Source organism: Cupressus sempervirens, chromosome 11 (genome assembly GCF_028749045.1).
Source record: "Cupressus sempervirens isolate cs-2001-9-10 chromosome 11, ASM2874904v1, whole genome shotgun sequence".
NCBI lineage: Eukaryota > Viridiplantae > Streptophyta > Pinopsida > Cupressales > Cupressaceae > Cupressus > Cupressus sempervirens.
This window is the reverse complement of record NC_143128.1, coordinates 39,621,767-39,643,942: the sequence shown is the minus strand read 5'-3', so window position 1 is coordinate 39,643,942 and position 22,176 is coordinate 39,621,767. Positions and strand designations below refer to the sequence as shown.

General features: G+C 32.9%; 1 protein-coding gene across 1 annotated transcript in view; it reads right to left on the bottom strand.

Annotated features, from left to right (window-relative positions):
- Positions 1-45: 45 nt before the first annotated feature.
- The window catches only part of LOC149528146 (mechanosensitive ion channel protein 5-like), a 45,622-nt gene continuing 23,491 nt past the window's right edge, over positions 46-22,176 (bottom strand). The window contains exon 13 of the mRNA XM_089808018.1: positions 46-198. Within this exon, the coding sequence (XP_089664144.1) occupies positions 46-198 (153 nt within the window). The remainder of the gene's footprint in view (positions 199-22,176) is intronic.

Sequence of the window (22,176 nt, the reverse complement as noted above, 5' to 3'; positions counted from 1 at the left end):
AATGAAATGAAGAAATTGTATAGGAAAGTTGCATCCATGACACATTTAATAAGCAATGAAGAACTCGTTAGAATGAAAAACCTTTCCCGTTCCCTTCCAGTCCGCAGTCCGTTCGAATGAAAAACCATTCACATCCCGCCCGTCCACTCCAGCCCAGCCCAGCCCACCCCACACCCCATTCGAAATTACATTGTAACGCTCGAAACAGCGTGAATGGAAGGAAAGAAAGAGAATATTATGAATATGTTAAAAAATATAAAAATTATCAGTTGATTTTATATATTAATAGTATTTGTTGCTTAATGACCTATTAATTTAGGAGCCGATTCAATTGTAAATTCTTATACGATGCATATGTAATTTATAAATTATATTTTTTCTATATTTTTAAATATTACAATTGAGAATGAGCAGTAAGATTAGATTTTTGAAGAGAAAAATATATTATATGTGACTAATTGATGATCTTCAAACGTAGAGCATAATTTCAAAACTTACTAAAATTAGCAATTGCATCTAAGTGTATAACAGATATGAGATATAGAAGGTTAATTAAAAACAAATTGCTCCACTTTAAGTATCAAAAATGACAACAACAAAGAGAGATCAAAATGACAACAACAAAGAGAGATCATACTCATACAACATTTTGATTCATCTATCTACACTCATTTCAATACTTTCTATAAATGAATTTTGATAAGTTTAGTATCTAATAAGACCTTAAATTGCCTCATTCTATGATAAGGAGACTCGTCAAATACTACCACAGATAATACTATTTCGTGACATTAGAATTGGTCATCCATTTGAATAGATCCCTATTAATCTAGTAAGTTAGTCTAACATTTACCTAAAATTATTTTATATGATCATATCATCAATAATGAACATTTATGCACATTTAGGTATGTAATTGAACACAATTTATAACATTGTCATTTATACTTTGGTTTGCATGATCGTACCTCTCCAAGTGGGGTTCAAGAAGATTAATGCCATGTTTCATCTTGTTGCATCTTCTTTGTACCTAAAATGAATATAAAATACTTAGAGTTGCATTTCAATCATATTGTTGCAAAGTATTTTATACTCGTATGCATTAGTTTTACATCACAATGACATACATATATTTAATAGTTGTTCATCTATTTTCTAGGAAATCATAAACCTTCTTTTTGAATATAATAGATCTTCAAGGTTCATTTTATAAACATCATTGTTTTAGATGTAATTACAAAATAAGCAGGTATCAAAGATTATTGAACCAATCACACATATGCAAACTATCCAATAAATTAATTATGTGCAACTCTTTATCTCAAATTAGACCAAAAATTAACATTGGATCCTATTGTTGTGAAGTAATTTTTACTATTTTTATGTATCAAAAAGATGAATGACAAAAGTTAATGAATAAAACCAATATAAAAAAGAAATTAAAAATTACACATTACAACAATGATCACTGTCGTTCTCCTTTTTCAACATTAGCACAAACTTTCATTGTTCACTCTCCTAAATATGTCTAGTATGTTAGTCTTATATTGGTTTTGACATTTGAGTGTCAACACACTTAACCAAATTTTCAAGATGATGCCGAGTATAATATAGAAGCTGAGCTACAGTGTATGCTGAGCTAGAGAATTCAATAGGTGCCGAGTGAACTTTAGGTGTCAAGCAATCTTTAGGTGCCGAGAAAAGTTCAAGTGCCAAGCAAAGTATAGATGCCAAGCAAAAAAAAATTACTATAGGAGCCGAGTGAGCTAGTTTTCCTATATGTGTTGAGCATCAAGAACTAGTAAGTGCCAAATAACACATAATCAACATATGAGTTTGTACCTTCACAAACTTAGATGTAAACCATTTTTGGAGCCGACATAGGATGAATCTTGAAGATAAGATTGAATCTTTTGCATTACCTATACAGTTAGTATGCAACCAATAGGAAAGGTGCAAGAAATGAGCGAAAAATGAAGATTTAATTTTGATTGTAGATTCATACCTAACCCTAAGTCTTTGAAATCTTTAAAAGGCGGACAAAGCCCCATTATTTAAGAGAGAGGATATGCAAGAAAGAAGTGTATGGGTTAATTATAGCAAAGTGTAGAAGTGTAAAAAGATTTAGTGAACAATAGAGCATCCTTGCAGAACCCAATTGATCAAGAACAAAGTATCAAAACCTCGAAGAGTGACATATCAGATCAAGCAAGGATCAGAGCATACAGAGCAGAACAAGGATCTGGAATCAACAATTGAGGATTGCAAGTCATCAGGTCAAGACATTCTTCTATACTTTCTAACCATTGTATTGTGAGAATGGAAATCCTATGTTGATAAGTTGGTTTAGTAGATATATTGGTTCAGTAGCCACATTGTAGATCCTTATTAGGATTGTAAATCCTTTAGCAGGGTAGCATTCCAAGTGAATGTTTGTGAATCCTTTAACCAGGTCACTTTTAATAGGGTGTAAAGTCTTTAATAGGACAAGCCTTTCATAGGACAGACCATTGGAAGTGGTCAAACTTATAACCTTGAATAGTTACACATTGTTACAATGATATTTTGTGGGTGTCATCCCCGCCCCAGTTTTACCTTCTCATTTTGGAGGGTTTCTAGGTTACCAAATTTGTGTGTTATCTATTTTCATGCATGTCTTTTACTTTCATGTTTATTAGATAAATTAGATGCATGTCAATGATATTAGTTAAAAGGATTTGAAAAGGTTAAAGTTAGTTACTTCTGATTAACCCCCCCTCTCAGAAGTAAATCTTCCCACTTGTTAATTCCAACAATTGGTATCAGAGCCAAGCTCTCCCAAGAAGGAGCCTTACAGCTTGGAGAAAGGATCAGGAAATGGAAGTCTACAAACTTGAGAAGATCATAGAGAATCATGCAATTGATATACAACTTGCTTTACATGCCTTGGAAGAAGCTAGAGAGGAACTAAGAAAATCCTTAAAGAGAAGAAGAGAGATTGCCATCGCTGAGAATGACACACAGTATAAGGAGATTGACACCTCAAATCTATTTTCAAATGGAGATTCCAAAGAGTTTGATGTAGCAATAGTAGACCTGATGGAGAAGAATAGAGCGCAAGTAGAAGAAATGAGAACACTCAAGCTTGAACAGGAATCACAAGCCATGATGTTTTTTGGAGTGACTGAACAAAAGAAAAGAGCCATTGAAGACAAGGCTATGCTAGAAGAAGACAAGATAAACCTTGCTAATAGACTGGAAGAAAAGTCAATTGAACTTGCAAGAATTTCAAACATGCAGCTAGACCCTGAGCTAGATGATGAATGCACATCATGAATTGAATGTCAAGGATATTGAGATCTCTACATTGAAGATGTAGAATGAACAACTACAGAATGATCTAAAAAGAGAAAACGAGATCACATAAAGCTTCAACAAACCTAATGAGGCCATCAAGTACTTTGAGCTGCTATTGAAATCACCAAGGGCTAGTACTTAATGATACTTCAGGAATAGGATACACCGGCACTGAACAAGGAGAGTCATCTAAGACTGTAGAAGAAAGGAGTAACAAAGGTAAGAACACTAAACCCACTTGTCATTTCTGTGGTAAAAAGGGACATACCTTTAATTTGTGTAGGAGCAAGAATGCCCATCAGCTTGACAATCCTAAGAATGCAAGTTATTGTCATAAATGCAAATAGCAAGGACATCGAGCACATAACTATAGGACTAGGACTATTGGGACACCAAGATTTGAAGGTCACTACTACAATTGCAAGAAGCATGGACATAGAGCTTTTGAGTGTAGATCAAAATCTATGTTGACACCAAATTAGGCAACAAGGGAAGGTAACCATGGTCATCACTACAATTGGGACTACAACACTAGGTATAGCTGTCATTATTGTCAGGAATATGGACACAATCCTAAAAATTGCATAAGAACACATTTTAGAGGGAACTACAACAGATGGTTGAGCCAAACCACATGATTCAGTTACTTGAAGACTTGTCATATTAGCAAGAATTGCCCAACAAAGTCAAAGGCATCCAGCTCAAAGAATGACAAAGGTAAAGATAAGGTAGATGTTGAACACATCAAAGGAGAAATGAATAAGACATGGAAGGAGAAAGATGGGTGCAACTCATCAAATGAAGGGATCACTTCACCTAATAGGTCAAGTGGTCACATTTCATCAAGTTAAGTAAAGAGAAGGCATGAGGGACTGATTTACAAAGTTTGATCATACATTAGTTCCTAAACAAGCAAGTACTGGAAAGAAGAGATCAACATGAGCAAAGATGCAAACTTAAAATTTCAAGATTTCACAAGTGTTTCTGAGTTTTCCTCAGATGCCAAGTAAAATTTAGTACATGCCGAGTTGATTGTCAAAATAGTGGGAGTCAAAATATTAGTAGGGGCCGAGTTGGTAGAGGAAGCGAAGTGAAAAAAAAATGTTTCAGTTGAAGTCGATTAAAGAATACTCCTGTGGAAGCTGAGTGATGAAATGGCAACGGAAGCTGAGTAATGTAGAATCCTTCAGAAGTTGAGTCGATAGTTGTAAACACACTAAGCATTAAATGTGATGAAAATAGGGTATATTATCATATTTTCAATCATTTTTCTTCATCACGAACAAAGATCAAAGATGAGAAAGAGTGCAGAATGAGTTTAAAGCAAAGATTCCAGTGTTTAAACAAGATTTCAATGGCATCACAACATGATTTCATCAATCTTAAGGTATTTACATATATATGTCGAGTTACACAGTTTAATACTTTCTTTGTGTTAAAAACCTAGAATTACAAAAATTGCTTCTAGCTCTAGGAAAACTCAGGAGAAGGAACCTTTTGAAGTCTAGCTAGTGTCCAATGAGGTCAGACAACCTAATTTCTATCTAGTATCAAAGATTGCATATAAGAATGACCTAGTTGGAGCCCTATCCATCACGCCCCCTAAGGTTTTAATGGTTCAAGATGTAAGGAGATGCTATAATTGAAAGATTGGAGCCACATGTGACATGGAAATGAGAGAAGCCTATGAAAAATTGTTTGATAATGGAGTGTTGAAAGAAGAGTTTTAGATTGTTGAAAGTAAGGGTTTAACGCGTGCCCTAGAATTTCTCACCATTTTCAAAATTGAATGGATTAGACTAGTACTCAACCGAATAGATGATGGAAGCTTATGGTTGGAAGATGACCTAGTGAAAATCACGAAAGGAATTGTTCATAGAGTGACAAGGTATCCAACCCTAGATCGGTCAAAGATCCTTAGGAGTGATTCTAAGGAGGCAATTGAGAAGAATACTGGTGCAAAGTGGAATAAGAGAGGGATGACAATTGATGATCCAAGACCTTCTTGTTGATTTTTCTATTAAAGTCATTGCACACAAATTCTACCAATCTAGCAGTATCAATAGTGTGTCTTGCATTGCAGTGGCTGTAGGATATAGATTGGTGAAGCAGGATCATACCTATGATCTTGGAGAACAACAACTACAACATATAAATGAGAATCTAGCAGCTATCAAGAGAACCAAGGGAGCCCAATGTAAATTTGGTGCTATTTTGATATGTATATTCTTTTTTGTTCAAAATGAGTTTCCTTCATTTGGTAAAGTAGCATGGAAAACAAATAGGTTTATTATAGCTCAAGTTAATGAATATATAGAACAAATAGGAGCTAATTTTGAGACCTTAATGACTAGTTATTTTGAAGACTTTAAGAAGTTAATGAAGCAAAGGCTAAGAATTCTAGTGTTAGAGAGACATGTAAATGAAGTTTGTTTTCTTGTAGATATAGACTATACATACATTCAAGCTACCATACGAAGAGTGAGATGGCTAAGACCTCTTGGGCATGAAATAAATATAGATGAAGCATCAATAGCAATAATTGTATTATTGGCAGAGGATATAGACAAGGATGCATCACATTTTGGTACCTATGATGTGGTGATATCAAAAGTGGATATGGAGTTAAAGACTGCCTCCACTTTGAAAAAGAAAGATAAACTTGTCAAGAAATTAAAAGCCAAATTTGGGAAGGCACTATACAAGTAGTAGAAGAAGAAGGTGATGATGCCGAGGGTGATGAAGAAGAGAAAGGTCAAGGACCACTTACCTTAACCCAAGATATGGGGGATGATGCAGATGAGGAGGAAGGTTCTGAATAGGAAGCACCCAAGGCTAAGACAAAGAAAAGGAAAGCTCAAAAATAGCCAGTTGCCTAGCCAAAAGGAAAGAAGAAGGCAACAAAGCCAAGCCCATCCAAGCCAACTACAAGGGCAAACACCAGGACTAAAACTCAAGCGGAAAAAGAGCAGGAGAAATAGAAGGCAACAAAACAAGGAGGACCTGTAGAGCAAAAGAAAAGAAGAAAGTATGTTGCACCTCCTGAATCAGATAAAGAAAGAACAAAGTCTAATGAAGATCAATTCAAACTGGTAAGTCATTCTACCACATCTAAATTGGAAAGCATTTGATTTAATATTTGAGATAATGATGATCTAATTGGTCTAAAGACCATTGAATTTAATAAATTGTCAAAAGAACAACAAAACATAGTGGTAGAGTCCATCTACAATATGATGGCTAAGTTCAAGACCACTCCACTTGAACTAGACAACTCAATGCCTAAGGAGCTAAGCTCATTGGTTGAAAATAAATAGCATTACTATCTCAAGATGCAGAATGAAATAAGGGAGTCAACATTGGCTCATGTAATGCTAGACCTTACAAAAGGTTAAATAAAAAAGGCTAACAAGAGACATGGGAGCAAATTTGCACCCAAATATAGAGCCTTCAATATTTTGCAAAATCAAATTGAAGATGTTATGACAAATGTGAAAAATAATCTATGGATTGACAACTGTGAAGGAAGGATAGGAAGACCCTTTTGAAGTAAGGAATGATGAAGAAGAAGAAAATGGGAAAGATGAAGAAGGAGAAAAAGAGAAGGAAGAAGAAATAGAGGAGAAAACACATGGTGAAGAGGCAATAGCTGAAGAGCATCAGAATGAATAGAGTGTCCAAGACACCCAACTACCACCACCAATTCCTCCACATACAATGCCTATAGAAATAGTAATAGTTAAGGATGTTCCTAACACCACAAGTCAGAACATCAATCCTTTAACTATATAGGATCTCAAGAAGATTCTTCACCAAACTACATTGCAATCACAACTGTGTACAAATCTAATTTTGGTGAGTGTGGATGAACTACAAAAGGTTGTAGTAGAAATCACAAGGGAGATGGTGAACACACAAGAACCAACTTCACAACCTCCCATAGCTACAAAAAATTAACCTAAAGAGTAGTAAGCACAGGACATAATTGCTAAGGTTGATTCTACCACAAAAGTGACAACAACTACCAAGAAGCCAACAAAGGAACAAATACGACAAGACATTCCTACAACACACACTCAAGGTAAGTGGTGAATAACACAGAATAAGCATCTGAGTTTGTGCCTTCAAAAACTTAGATGCAAACCGTTTTTTGGGCCAACATAGAATGAATTTTGAAGGATCTCGAAGATAAGATCAAATCTTTTGCATTACCTATACAATCAACATGCAACCAATAAGAAAAATGGAGAAGACATGCAACCAATAGGAAAAGTGCAAGAAATGAGCGAGAAATGAAGATTTAATATTGATCATGGATTCATACCTAACCCTAAGTCTTTGAAATATTTAAAAGGAGGACAAAGCCCCATTATGCAAGAGAGAGGATATGTGAGAAAGAAGTGTATGGGGGAATTATAGCAAAGTGCAGAAGGGTAAAAAGTCTTAGTAAAGAATAGAGCAGCGTTGTAGAATCCAGTTGATCAAGAATAGAGTGTGAGAACCTCGAAGAGTGACATATTAGATCAAGCAAGGATAAGAGCATACATAGTAGAACAAGGATCTAAATTAGCAATTAAGGATTGCAAGTCATCAGGTCAAGACATTCTTCTATACATTCTAACCATTGTATTGTGAGAATGGAAATCCGATGTTGATAGGTAGGCTTAGCAGCTATATTGGTTTAGCAGCCACATTGTAGATCCTTAACAAGATTGCAAATCCTTTAGCAAGGTAGTATTCCAAGTGAATGTTTGTAAATCCTTTAACCAGGTCACTTTTAATAGGGTGTAAAGTCTTTAATAGGATAGGCCTTTCACAGGGCAGAGCATTGGAAGTGGTCAAACTTGTAATCTTGAATAGTTACACATTGCTATAGTGATATTTTGTGGGTGTCATCCCCACCCTAGTTTTACCTTCTTATTTTGGAGGGTTTCTAGATTACCAAATTTGTGTGTTATCTATTTTCATACATGCCCTTTACTTTCATGTTTATTAGATGAATTAGATGCATGTGGATGATATTAGTTAAAAGGATTTGAAAAGGTTAAAGTTAGTTACTTCTAATTCACACCCCTCTTACCCTTCTCAGAAGTAAATCTTCCCACTTGTTAATTCCAACATAGTAATCTCCCATGCATAATTTTTTAGGCATGTTGCTAAGAAATAGATTGTTAGAATAGCTTTAAAACCTCCAACAAAGTTCTGACTAATTGCATCATTAAAATTGGAATTAAAGTTTTAATTTAAAAACATAAATATTTGGTTAAATTCAAGAAGCTTATAATCACAGTATTGGATTGACAATGGAAAAACAATAAACTAAAATGTAAATATATAAGAGAAATTTGGAGAAAATATATCCCCCTCAATAATATATATGCTTTAGTTCTTTGTTTAGGTGTTTCCGTATTTTAATGCTTAGCATCAATGTGTCAACTCAATAAAAATTGCCCTTGAATGGATATATCAACACTTGGGTTTGTAATCTTTTGCATAGAAAATGTGATAAAAGATTTGACATGAGTTGATAGTAGTGAAAGCATAACCATACATCTGAAATGGAGAGATATAAAGTGGATGGTACTAGAAGATTCCTAAAGAGGTTTCTAGAGGACCATGCATTCAAATTTGAGCTAACAAGATGAAGTAAAAAATTTCCACCAAAAAGACTTGATGTGGACAACATTCCTCTTTTAAGATAATGTGAAGCAATCATATCTTATGGTGAAATTAGATAGTGCTACATGTTTTTGTTGTAGTTCATTCTTCTATGTGGTAAGAATTGTTAGATTCCACTTCAAATAAGGAGATGGCTTTGACATAATTAAAATAGTAACAACTCAGAATAACATATATAAATATTTATTTTGATTTATGCTCTTATGGTTGAGTATTAATTGAGTTGCACTCCTATCAGGATTTCAAGAAGGATGCCATTATTTATCTATATTTATAGTGAGGAAGGCATTGCCTCATACAAAGAGTGACTTAGCAAACATGATGAAAATCCACCTATTTGTAGATTCTTTGTACCAAAGATGTGTCTATGTGGGTGTTGTTAGCTTCAAAGAGAATGAGGAAGAGATAAGAAGAGCCAACAAGATAAAAATGGATATTTTAAATGTTATTATTATTATCATTTTGTGTTCATTAATCATCTTATCCATAAAATCATTATGAGCTTCTCCATCTTCCTCATTTTATCATTGGAAAATAAAAGATGCTTCATGCAAAAAAGAAAAAATAACAACAAATAACTTCTTTTCACAAATACTTTAATTTATTCATGTAACATTTCCACCTAACATTTTGCTTTCTAAACTTGTTCAAGTCACTTTTGTCGAAAACCACCCCTCCCATTTCCTAATAAAAGAAAACCCCTTCCAACTTACTTGTCAACAACAAAAATAACTCCCTTACTTTTGTAGGTCATCTTTTTATCTCGATGCTATAAAATAAGCAATGGATTCTTTGCTAAGCTTTTAAATGTAGATCATGTTCAAGTCTTCCCTAAAAAAGAAAATACCATGATGTTGTGATTTATCTATGCTCCCTAATACTTATCTCTCTTTCCAAAGTAGACTCTAAAGTAGGACATATGAAGAAAGATCATGTAGGAGCATCCTGGGCTTCCTAGCTATCTTGATCATCTTTGTGAATCGTGTCAATTATTGTTGAGTAGCAGTATTGGTTGAGCGCACTAATTTCCAATTGCAATAGTGACCAAGTTTCCTATGATGGTTGAGTTCCTTCTTTTCCTGAGTCCTATGGTTGTTAAGTTCCTTCAAGTGTTGAGTGAACTCACTGATTTTTTGATGCCTAGTTCCTTCTTTGATTGAGTTTTCTTGTGATTGGTTTATAGTGAGAGCTTACTTCATTTAATTTGAGTTATGAATTAATGTAAGGATCATACAATGGGATGCATGTAGACCATTATGAGGCCATACTTCTCTATTGTAAAGGTCTAGGATCTTCTATAAGCCATTTTGCCAAGTAGAAGTTGAGCTGTCAGGCTTAGGTTTAGGAGCAAGAAGTGAAAAGTGATTCAAGTAGAAGAATCATAGAGGGTAGCAAGTGATATTTTGGATATTCTAATCACAGTTATATCATGTTGAATGCATTTTTATGTATTTAGGATCTTGTACTAGCCATAACTTGAAAGACCTCATAGCTAGGCATGTTTGTGGATAATCTAATGAATCAATAAAGATATTGCTATTTTTCTCTCTCCTTTGTTTTTTTCTCATTGTATTTTCTTCCCTTATGCTCATTCAACAAGGTGTTTGGATAGTTAGGTGTGCCTCTTTCCCTAAGTTTCCATCCATCCTTGCATTAAGAACTTGTGAGATGAAAAATTGACCAACAAGAAAATAAATAAGACTAAGGGCCCTATGGTCTTGATGGTCAAGAAAGCCCAAGAGGGCTGCCAACCATTTTTTATGCCAAGTTGTTCCCTACTATTGAGAGATCCCAACTGCTTTGTATAAGGGAAACACAGGGTACTTGCTGTTTAATAAATGACTTATAAAAAATGATGTTCTAATAGATAAGGATGGTTTATTTGAGACATTTTATTTTTTCATGAAGGTAATAGACTTTTTAATGAGAGGAATGCACCTGATATATATTCTAAGATAGAGGGTGTTCTTGAGAATCCAGTTATGGGAATGGATGACCTCTTTAAAACATCTCACAATATTAATAATATTGTGACCAAGGATGATAATATGATGCATATGAGGGACTTCAAACTGAACAAATACAAAAGATTTTACAAAATAACTAGTTGTATCCTAGGGATGCTTTCCTAAACACCTCATCTTTAAACCCTATTAGGATCTAGGATCTTGTCACCATTTCCCAATCCCATTCAATATTTATTTAAAATAAACATTAATCTTTGCATTTTATTCCATATCAAGATATTTCTTAAAATTTAAAAATCCAAGCATGCACCATCATATTAAGTCCTCAAGGCCAAAGACCAAACCTTGTCTCTATATGGGCATGAGAACAAAATATTTCATATTTCAGTCATTCCCATACAAACAAGTGCCTATAAAAGCCTGAAACCATACCTTTAGAATACATACAACATAAACTCCCATTGATTATACCAAGACATGACACCAAAACATCAAACCCTCCTTGATTTGGCTTCTCTTTGAGCCTATAATCTTGCAACATGCATAACAGTTACATATATCTTCTGTGAACTAAAAAAGAATCAAACTTTCTCTTTGAGGGATGATGGAAGACATAAAAATATAGACATTAACACCATTTTTTATGAGCTTCAAATTGTGGAAGGTTGAGCTTTTTAATTTGGTATGCTAATTGGAAACCCTAGGTAAGTTAGGAGGAGTTCACACAAAACATATTGTATCTTATTCAAATCACAGTAAAATTGAGTGAAGACAGATGAAAATGAAAGTAAAGAAAAATTTATATCCTCTCTAGACATGTGCATGGATTTTCCTTATCCAAATAGGCCTTATAAATTGTGTTTTAAAGTACGACTACAAGAATGATACAAAAAGAGATATTGTTCAAGTTTCAAAAAATAAATTTCCTTCATTTCAACTTCACAAAACGCAACCTTTTCATGAATATAAGTAGTTTTACATTAATCTACACTTTAAAACTTCCCTTACTAATTCCCATTCATATTGTAAAATTTTAACATTTTTTTGACAAGTCTTGCAACATTTTTACATTTCAAATTTATAACCTTTTTTGCAATTTTAGAAATTTTTAAAATTTTGCATAACCCAAGGCCCATATGACCTAAGAAATAACTTTTAGTGCTTAATAGCCACAAGGAATATGTCATTCCAAGTTCGGTGAACTTACTTCCCAGCCTATTTCCTCCCTTGAGAAACCCAATGATGTTTTGATTTCATTTTCAACCAACCTTTGACTAGCATAAGGGATGAGGAATATTTTTAGAAAAAAACTTATCTAAGCAAGATAATCATTCTTTTTGCATGAAGATCCTATTTTGATCAATCTATATGATGACATGGATGATATTATTGTTAACAATGATGACTCAAATATTGTTTCATTCCTTATTATCTTGATGATATGCATGAGGAAATTATGGCTTTCTTACTTTCTTTCTTTCTTGATTGAAATTGTGACTTACAATTGCTTTTATTTTGTCAGAAATATTCTAAGACTATGCTAGGTTACTGAGAGGGGAGGGTTGAATCAATAACCTTAATTTTTTTTAATGAAATTTAGATCTTAATTGCAATAATACAATTACCATTTAATCCATTAAATCAGATCTAATTTCATGCATGAGGAGACAATGTATCTGTATAACTTTAGAGAGGAGGAGACACATCTTAAGGAAGGTAGATGGCAATATGTTCAAGATTCTTGTACATGTCTTTAAAGTATTTCATACGTGGAGCTCAATAAAATAGTACCACATTGTGCATGGTTCTCATAGACCCAGTTGCATAGTGTCCTTCATGTGATCGAGCATCCAAGAAAAAAGAAATCCCATCTCAAGGTGGTGAACATCTTATGCCATATTCTTCTTGTGATCTCAAATATTGAAGCACAAGTGAAACTGATATGCACCAAATAACTAGCAAGCCCACACAATGTTAACAAAGCCAACATAGTGTGTTATGCAATGCTTGTGTAGTAAAACATCAAGTGGTATTGGTACTAAGATCATCCCACCATATCAAGAGATGTGTAACCATATTCTCAAAACCAAGCATATCAAGTAGAGTAAAGCAATTTTATCCAATTAATAATAGTACCATTAAGTGATTAATACATTTTTACAAATGATAGGTAGAGTTATTAATATGAATAAAAACTTGATAAAAAAAAAAGAATGTGATTACTATGAATTATACAATGTCCATCAACATAGGAATACATACCTTGATGTGGTCCAAGATTCACATAGTGAGGTATATCAGAAGCATCAATGAACATTTATTAGGAATCAATTAAGAATTAGAAAAGTCAAGGGATTATCCCCAACTCAACTTCATACTGCAAGGGCATAAGTAAAGTAAACCAAAGAAATAGGATAACCCATGAAAATACCTCTCATCACCAATCAACCAAAGATTTAAAAATTCAATGGATACCCCCTAGCTTAATTTCACATTACAAAATTATTAAGTTATTAGGACAATCCAAGGATTCAAGAAATAGAATGATAGTACAAAGAATCAATATTGACAAATAGATATTAATAATTTTATTCTTTTGAAAATGAATAACCATCCATTCGCAACATATTTTATTTGTCCATCAATGCATATAATCCCTCATGATTGTACTTGATCAATTATTGGTTCTAAATCAACAAGTATGTGAGGAATAAACAATTTAACCATAGGCCTCCAAAGATCAATATGCATAAGTACTAAAGTAATAAAATATAGATCTTGGAGAATCCAACAACACAGTTGTGGAATGAGAAAATCATATGGTTTAATAGTACTTAGTGAATGATTAATATTAACACACATGCTTATGAGTCCAATAATTAAAATTGGTGCAATTTGAAGTATGGGCTCATTTGTGGGTATTTGGGATTCACTAATTAGAAAAGAAGAATAGAGTTGATTATAATTCAATAAATTATTTTTTCTCCAAATTCAATTATTCCAAAATCATGTCCCTTATGTGCATCAATACATTTCAACATTGATTTACCAATTTCAAGCACATGATTCAATGGAAAAGGGATCCTTGAAAGTTCAATATTAGATGCAATTTCAACCACCTTATTATGAAATGATTTAGGAAACATTATAGTTTCCATTAGTAGATATGGTGGAGTGCAATGTGAATGGGACAATGACAAGATTTTTTAAGGATATAAAGTGGATGGGATTAAGTAGGATAGGTAAAATAGAGATGGTAAGGATGGATATGGTAGAATATAAGAGGGATATAGAGGTTGTTGTAAGCGTGCATGATTATATTTATTGTGCATATTGGGTAGATAATTGTATTTTGAAGAAATATTTTATCTTTGCAATGGAATAGAGTAATCCGTTCCTTGATCTTCTTTATTTTGAGTTTGAAATTGTTTATCGGTTACAAGAAAAACTTGTCCACTTTCACCCTTATTATGGTGAGACTTACAAGTAGGTTGTACCTCATTCACAAATAGAACAATAAATGGTCAAATTTTTGTTCTCAAAATTAAATTTTTCTAAAAATTCGTCAATTATTTTCTCTTGTTCAGATGCAAAAATAACATTTAGACATACCTATGACAATGGAAGATCAAAATTTCTTAAGTTGCATTCATTAGGCAGAGAAGGTATAAAAACATCACCTTTGGTTGGTGCAATTTCCCCACCAGTTTCTTCTTGGTTTGAAAAAATTTGAAAGCAGGGGTTTGGGGGTGGCAACCCCTAGTTGTTGCAGGGTCCTAGGGTAGCACCCCTATCGCCAAACACACTTTGCCTCTTGTGTTTCCTTCAAATTTTGTATTTTTGAAACAAATTTCACCCAAAATTGATGTACTTGAATAACATTGAAAATGCATCATTTTAAAAATTGTTCTTCAAAATATCCTTTTATTTACCAATAATTCACAACAACTAATGATAATGTAAAATTGAATCTAATTTCTAAGACCTACTTGAAAAATCTTAAAAAATGCATCTATATGATTTACGCAACACAAATTAAAATTAATTACTTAAGCAAGGCTAGCAATTTATGCAGCACAACCTAAAATCAATTAATTAAGCAAGGCTAGCAATTGTAAAAGATTTCATCCTAACGCATTGTTCCTAACTCAACTCATAAAGCTAACATGCCTCTGACACCTTTCCTTGTAAACAACGCCAAAATGATAGGCCAATACTGGGGCAAATGAATTTGAAATATATAATATTTTAAAATAAGTTTTAGCTTGGTCTAATCATTTCAATCCGGGTATATAATCTTGTGAAAGGTGTTTGGGAAATATGCCATCAAGGGATGCTAGTTGTGAGATGAGGGATTATGAATGCAACTACAATAGATGAAAGTAAATCTACGAAAAACCAAATAAACCCCAATGACAGAAACTGTCACTTCCTGGCGACAGGAACATCAGAAATTGAAATAAACATCAAGCTATAAAAATAATTAAAAGAAATAATTTATGAAAGAAATAAAAATAACATAAATAGTTACAGAAATACTAAATCCAAATCTAAATTAACTAATCTAAAAATCTAAATTAATTAATCTAGAAATTGGTAAATAGAAAAGAACATGAACATCTAATTTACCAGATAGACTAATTAAGAAATAAAACTATTAAATAATATATTATAGAAACACACTAAAGAAAAATACCACTATGCTTTTCCAAAGAGTGGACCCTTACTCCTTGACTCGAATAATGAATAAAGAACAAATAAACCTTATGTTATTTCAATCATGAGAAAATAATGTTTTTACTCATCATAGAATAACATAGTTTGGATCTATGTGTAGTAGTTTCCTCTATGGAAAAATGTGTATATATATGTCCTCCCCACTATATCTTATACTGGTTATATATACACAACCTTTACAATTTAGTAACACCTTTGATATGCACTCCATAGAAAGAATGACTATTACATAACAAATCTATAACATAAATCTACGACTTGCAAAGAATAGACAATCTGTTGTTATTGCCCCAACAAAATTCTATTTTCTTTATCTATATTCATTAAATCATGATTCTAAAATGGGTTGGTTGTAACAAAAGACAATTATAGAGAGAATCAGGTTGATGTGTTTTCTGTCCATGTGATACTTGGTAATGAATCTCAACTATAATATCTTTTCTTTACTTCCTTACACCCATTAGATACAAAATGCTTCAGCAATAATAGTGGCTAATTTTGGGCCAAGTTTATTTCCATCTTCTGGCATGTAACTCACCTTCATGTCCTTTACACATACATGTATTATGTATGAGGTCTACATCAAATATTGATGAAAAAAACACGTGTCTCTATTTTGCGAAGAAACATTAGAGAATAGAAAGTAAAGTTTGTGGTCTTCCTCGTTATAACCAATTAGTTAGGTAATATCACCATAGACGTAAGTGTTATACATTTACAAATTGATGGAGCTTTGTATTAGTGAAATAGTAATAGGAGGATGCATAGTAGGTGACATGAGGATTGAAAACTCACAATCAACATGTTAAATAAATACAATCACATCTATTTATTCAAATATTTTATCTCATAACTAGATTAAATATCACTCATATATATCATATCATATGCAACATAGAAGGAGAAAATGGAATATTAAAATGGATATGGAAATGAGTGGGAAGGCTTATATGAAGGCTAAAATATGACATAATTTGGGATATAAATAGCTCTCATCAACTCTAACCATCTTTGAGATCCCTTTGCAACTCCATGTTTGATATATTCACCTTTGAATTCTTGATGAAGAGTAATAGCCTCAATTGCAATGAATAATAATAAACTAGCCCTTGCTTTCACCATGAAATTTCTCTAGCTTAGATTGGGATGTCCACAAGTACTTTCTCCTTGCTCCTCTCATACCATGTTATGTACAAATAAGGGATTTAATGCCATTTTATAGGATATTTCATGAAATTACTCCACAAGGGCTGACTGCACAAGTGGATTTTACTGGAGGAGTTAAATACTTTCGAGCCCTTAATAATTGGAAACCCCAAAATAGGTCAACCTAGTCTAGAAGGTTCATCTTCAGGGTCTTCATGTCTAGGTTCTAGACTAGTAAGGGAAGAGCAACAAAGGAGAAACAAAGTGAAGAGCAAACAAGAAGATTTTCCTTAGAAAAAGAAACACCACCATTCATTATTGCCTTGCTCCTGGGAACTTCATTAACAAGGTTTGGAACACCCATGGTGGAGAAGAATTTTGTTTCTTCATTGATTTCAAAGCATTTGAAATCATTCCTAGAGATAAAATTTGGAGTAGGATAGAGGAACTTAGGTCACCTAATGAGTATTATATAACCCAATACTTGATAAATGTTAGGAAATGGTTAGAGCTAAAATCAAAACGAATGAAAGAGGGCATGTTTGAATATTTTGCTAGAAACATTGGAGTCAAACACTGGTGCTCTGTAACCCCCCACATTTTTTTGGTTTGTATGTAGTGCCTCTCCCATTTATTTCTACATGGCATCTTATTGGATGTGGCTCTAACTTCATATTTTTGAATTTTGTGATCATGTTGGGTGCATGTGACGTTTGTACCTTTAGGGCAATTTAATTTATGTTGTTTCACAAGAAAATTGTTTATGCCCTTATGCTTTTTTTAAAAAACCATTGTGTTATGGGTGGTTTTATACCTGATTTGTAATGGTAGACCTTCTAAGGCCTTTATTATAAGTTGTGGGAACTCATTGTGTTATTAGTGTTTGATTCGAGTTTGACTTGTATATGTGATTTAGTGATTATTCCCATGTTATGATTTTATATTGGGATTGTGAGATCTACCGGTTCAATTTACTCTAGTGTTCATTAGAGATCATTTTTGTGGTTATGATGGTATTGTGATTATATGATGGTTGATTTTGTAGCTTACGATGTGAGTGATGGTTATACTTCTGTATGTGTTAATATCTATTAGACTATTGGTGTAGTATGATTTTATTTCCTGATTATCCATTTGATGTGCTCAATTGGTTGCACTATGTGATGCATTTGATTACTATACATTAATTTTAGTTGTATCATTGGTGATTTAAATGTCAAATCATGTTATTACTATTTTGATCATATATGTATGATGATTATCATTGATTCCTAATTCTATTGTGCCTCATATGCTGTTAGTTATGTTTATGAAAATTTGCATGGATCTATGCACATATTTCTAGAAAGAATAATTTGATGTTTTTATATTTATTTGAGATGCTTAATGTAAATGTAATGGTAATATAAAAGATCTAAAGATAATCTCTACGTTCAAACAAATCTTATGCATTATACCCTTTGTGTTGTGCAAAGTAAGAAAAAATATGTACTTAATATACTTAAGGTCCAAGATTACGAAGAGGGGGGTGAATTAGTAATCTATTAGATTCAAAACTGACACCATCTTATCAACAAAGATCAACGAAAAAAGATCATAACCATTTAACCATTCACCACATGCATGCAATGTAAACTTGTCAAACAATAAGTAAGATAACTAAAAAAATCATTTGCTCAAGTACTGTAAAAAAAAAAAAATTCTTCATGTGGAAACCTTTGGTTAGGGAATTAGTACCTGTATATACCTTCACTCTTCTAAAATGTGCTCTATTAAAGGCTTAGTCCTTTTAGGAGCTTACACTAATGCCATGTTTGGAGAAAATTGTGTTACAATTCATCTGATTAAGGGATTTTCTTCTACCCCTATTAGGAGCTTTACCCTATTAGTAGTAACCTCCTTGGAGGATTTTTAACTCAAGCTAATTCAAAACTCAGTTAAGGGAATGAGTCTTCAGACCTATTAGGGTCCTGCTAACCCTATTAAGAGTGGCTTGGTTAAAGGATTTAATTTGGCAAGGAAAGTGATTTGGGTATAGAAATTATCAATTACTTATATAGATCCAATTTATCTCAATGTCTACTTCTAATTGTAGGAATTCAACTACTACCTTGATTGCACATGCCATCAATGATCATCATACTCACAACCACAATACTCTGTCACACAAATACACTTCTTAATCTCTAGGGTAGCCACCCCCTTAACCAAAATGTTTTACACTTGAATTCACCTAAGGACCACCAAAATTTATTACCAAATCCTAGTATATCCTTTTCGAGATCTACATGATCACCTATTTGAACTGGACATTGATTCAATAAAGAAATGTAGCATTTTGCACTTTTTCTAATGAACATGCACAAATTCAAGAAATTTGATCACAATGATCAATGTATGATCAATTCATTATAATGTAATTATGCCACACCATTTTCACATCATCACTTAACTTCACATCACAAAAGATCTACCCAATTCATCCCAAAAACTAGCAGTTGAAGATCAAACATAAGCGTTTCTCAGTATTCTTTCATTTCCTCCTAAATGTACTTCCATTGATCCAAAACATCTCTTCTAGTCAGCCAAATCATGTACTACTATAATTTTGTGATCTCAAAATTGAGTATAGAACATAAATCCTAAATTAGAATATCTAGATCATCACAAATTTGATACACCAATGAAATCATTCACTATTTATCACTAACTATTCAACTTTGTTACATTTTCAAAATTAAATCTTTCATAAATTTCTGCATACTTATTTCGAGTACATAAAATAATACATACACCATCTTGAGACATCTCTAAGTTTTCCATCCTAATTGTACAGTTCAATTCCACACATAGATTAACTACACACTAGATTTCTACTCTACAAATACTAGAACAATGTTCCTCATAAACTATCAACCAACGACCTTCAAGTTGACATCAATGTAAACACAATAATTGATCAATTGATCATCAAATGAGTATTAAATGATCTCTTCAATATAATATACATCAATTATGCCAACAAAGTCATAGTCACTCATTCATGAGATCTACACAATGTATCATGCTCATTCATAATTTTCTATCATGCCTGTTTATGTGTTTAAGCTATTTATATTGTGATTAGCTACAATTGATGTTTGTGTGTTTTAGTGAATAGGTTATCAGAAACATTTTGCCTAGGTTGCATAATTTGAGGGTGTCTATATCATCAATAGTGATATGGGAAAAAGTAACTTTGGCCTTTCAATAGTGAGCCAATAAAATTCTTGTATGGATGATGCACACATGATTATAATGTTATCCCTTTGACACATTCACAAACTTGAACTTTATAACAAATATTGTGATAGACTAGTTGTATAGTTATGTCTTAGAGCTTTCATAGTTGTCGCAAAAGAAGTTTATTATTATTATTATTATTTTTCATTGGTAAAAGTTCTAAGCCAAATAGTTTTGTAAATTTAAATTTATAATTGAGTTTATACAATTTAAATTAAATATTTATTTTTATGTTTGGAAAAATAAAATTATTTACCAACTAATTTGTGATATATGGGTTCTAATTGTTTGCAATTGATTTAAGTAATTTGTGATGAGTGTCTTGTGCCAGAAGTCACGTTCAATTTCATTGAGTTTTGGATTTTTGCTCACTGTGTATAGGTTATAAACTTTGTATGAGATATAGGGCTCTTCACATTTTTATTCACTTTGTCTTTTCCTATGAAGTAAATTGCTTTAGGCTTGTAGGCTAAGAATTATCACCCCCTGACTATTTTGTTACTTATTTAAGTTTCCATGAGCATTGCATATTTTGGAGTTTGGCATTTAGGGTTTTAGAAGTGTTATGCTATCCAATTTTTTGTGTGTTCCTGGATATTTTATTTTATTTTAGAAAATCCTTGGGTTATTCTATCCTTGTTTAGACCAAGTAGAGAATCTTGGGGTTATGCTATCCTCATGTAGATTGAGTGGACAAAGTTCATTATTTTATTCTTTAGTATGGTTATGTAGATGAAGAGCTTTGTGTATGTCCTTGTTTAGATCAAGTGGACAAGATTATTGTTTGGTCTTTGTCTTGTGATGTTTAGTCATAAAAATAGGTGTGTTGTGAAGGCTTGAGGAGTAGTTCCTTACATATACCCCTGAAAGTGGACTCATAGGTTGCATTAAGGAGTTTCTTAGAAAGTGAAAACCATAATCAAATACATCGAGTATAAACATTAAAAATGATTAATTAGATTTTTGGAACCAATTAAATCCCAGATGTCATGCATGAGTGAAGTACGAGTGTAGACAGTGATCTGATTATCATTGAATCCCTGAACATCATGAGTGATGCTTGAGTGTGAGTATAGATGGTGTAGACCATTGAATCCCTAAACATCATGAGAGATTCATGTGCAAGATAGATGATTGCACCCCAAATTTTAGTATTGACCTGTACATGCAGAGATACATCTTATGGTTGGTACTCTCATGTCTAGGTCCATTTGTAGTGTGTAGTATCCCAAATGTATTGTGATTTGCGGTATATTGACTATGCTTGGATATTGACCCATATGTCAAATGATCTCCATGTGTATTTTTAATCTTCACCTCTGTGTATCACATTTGATCACATGTTGAGTGCTCTCCATGTATGAATTCATTGTGTACTTATGTTTATATTGGACCTCTGTATCATCCTTGAGATTATGTATTTTCTTGGCATGTGTGTTGTCACTCCTTATATGTTTTTCTTGTGTTTATGGATGAGTTTCTATCTTCACGAGCATAATGGCGTAAGCTTGAGGGTTCCACATAGTAGGGTGGTGATGTACTTTACCATAGTTAGATGTTACTATATAGATGGAAGATTCTTCTAGCGATAGAGATTATGAGGACTAAAGGCTCAATGTGTTTCCTTAATCTTGTACCATTGATGTATGTACATATATATGCACTGATGTTATGATATTTCACTTAGTTTTCTTTATGCTATCGATTCTATAATTTATGAAAGCAATCAAGTGATTATGACATTGATGTATGCTATCCAATTCTCCTTAGTGTGGAGCTAGATGTTTATCAGTCGTACATTGGTGTCATCCTAGGTTTTCCCAATGATTCTGACCTTAATGTATGGTATTCAATTCTCCCTAGTGTGGAGCTAGATATTTATCAGTTGTACATTGGTGTCATCATAAGTTTTTTGAAAAAATCATGAAATGATGTCTATGTGGATCACTTCCATAAATTTGTGATTCCAATTCACTAGTTTGAGACTTTTTTGTTTAAAAACTCTTCCAAACATTAATCAATATCTCTA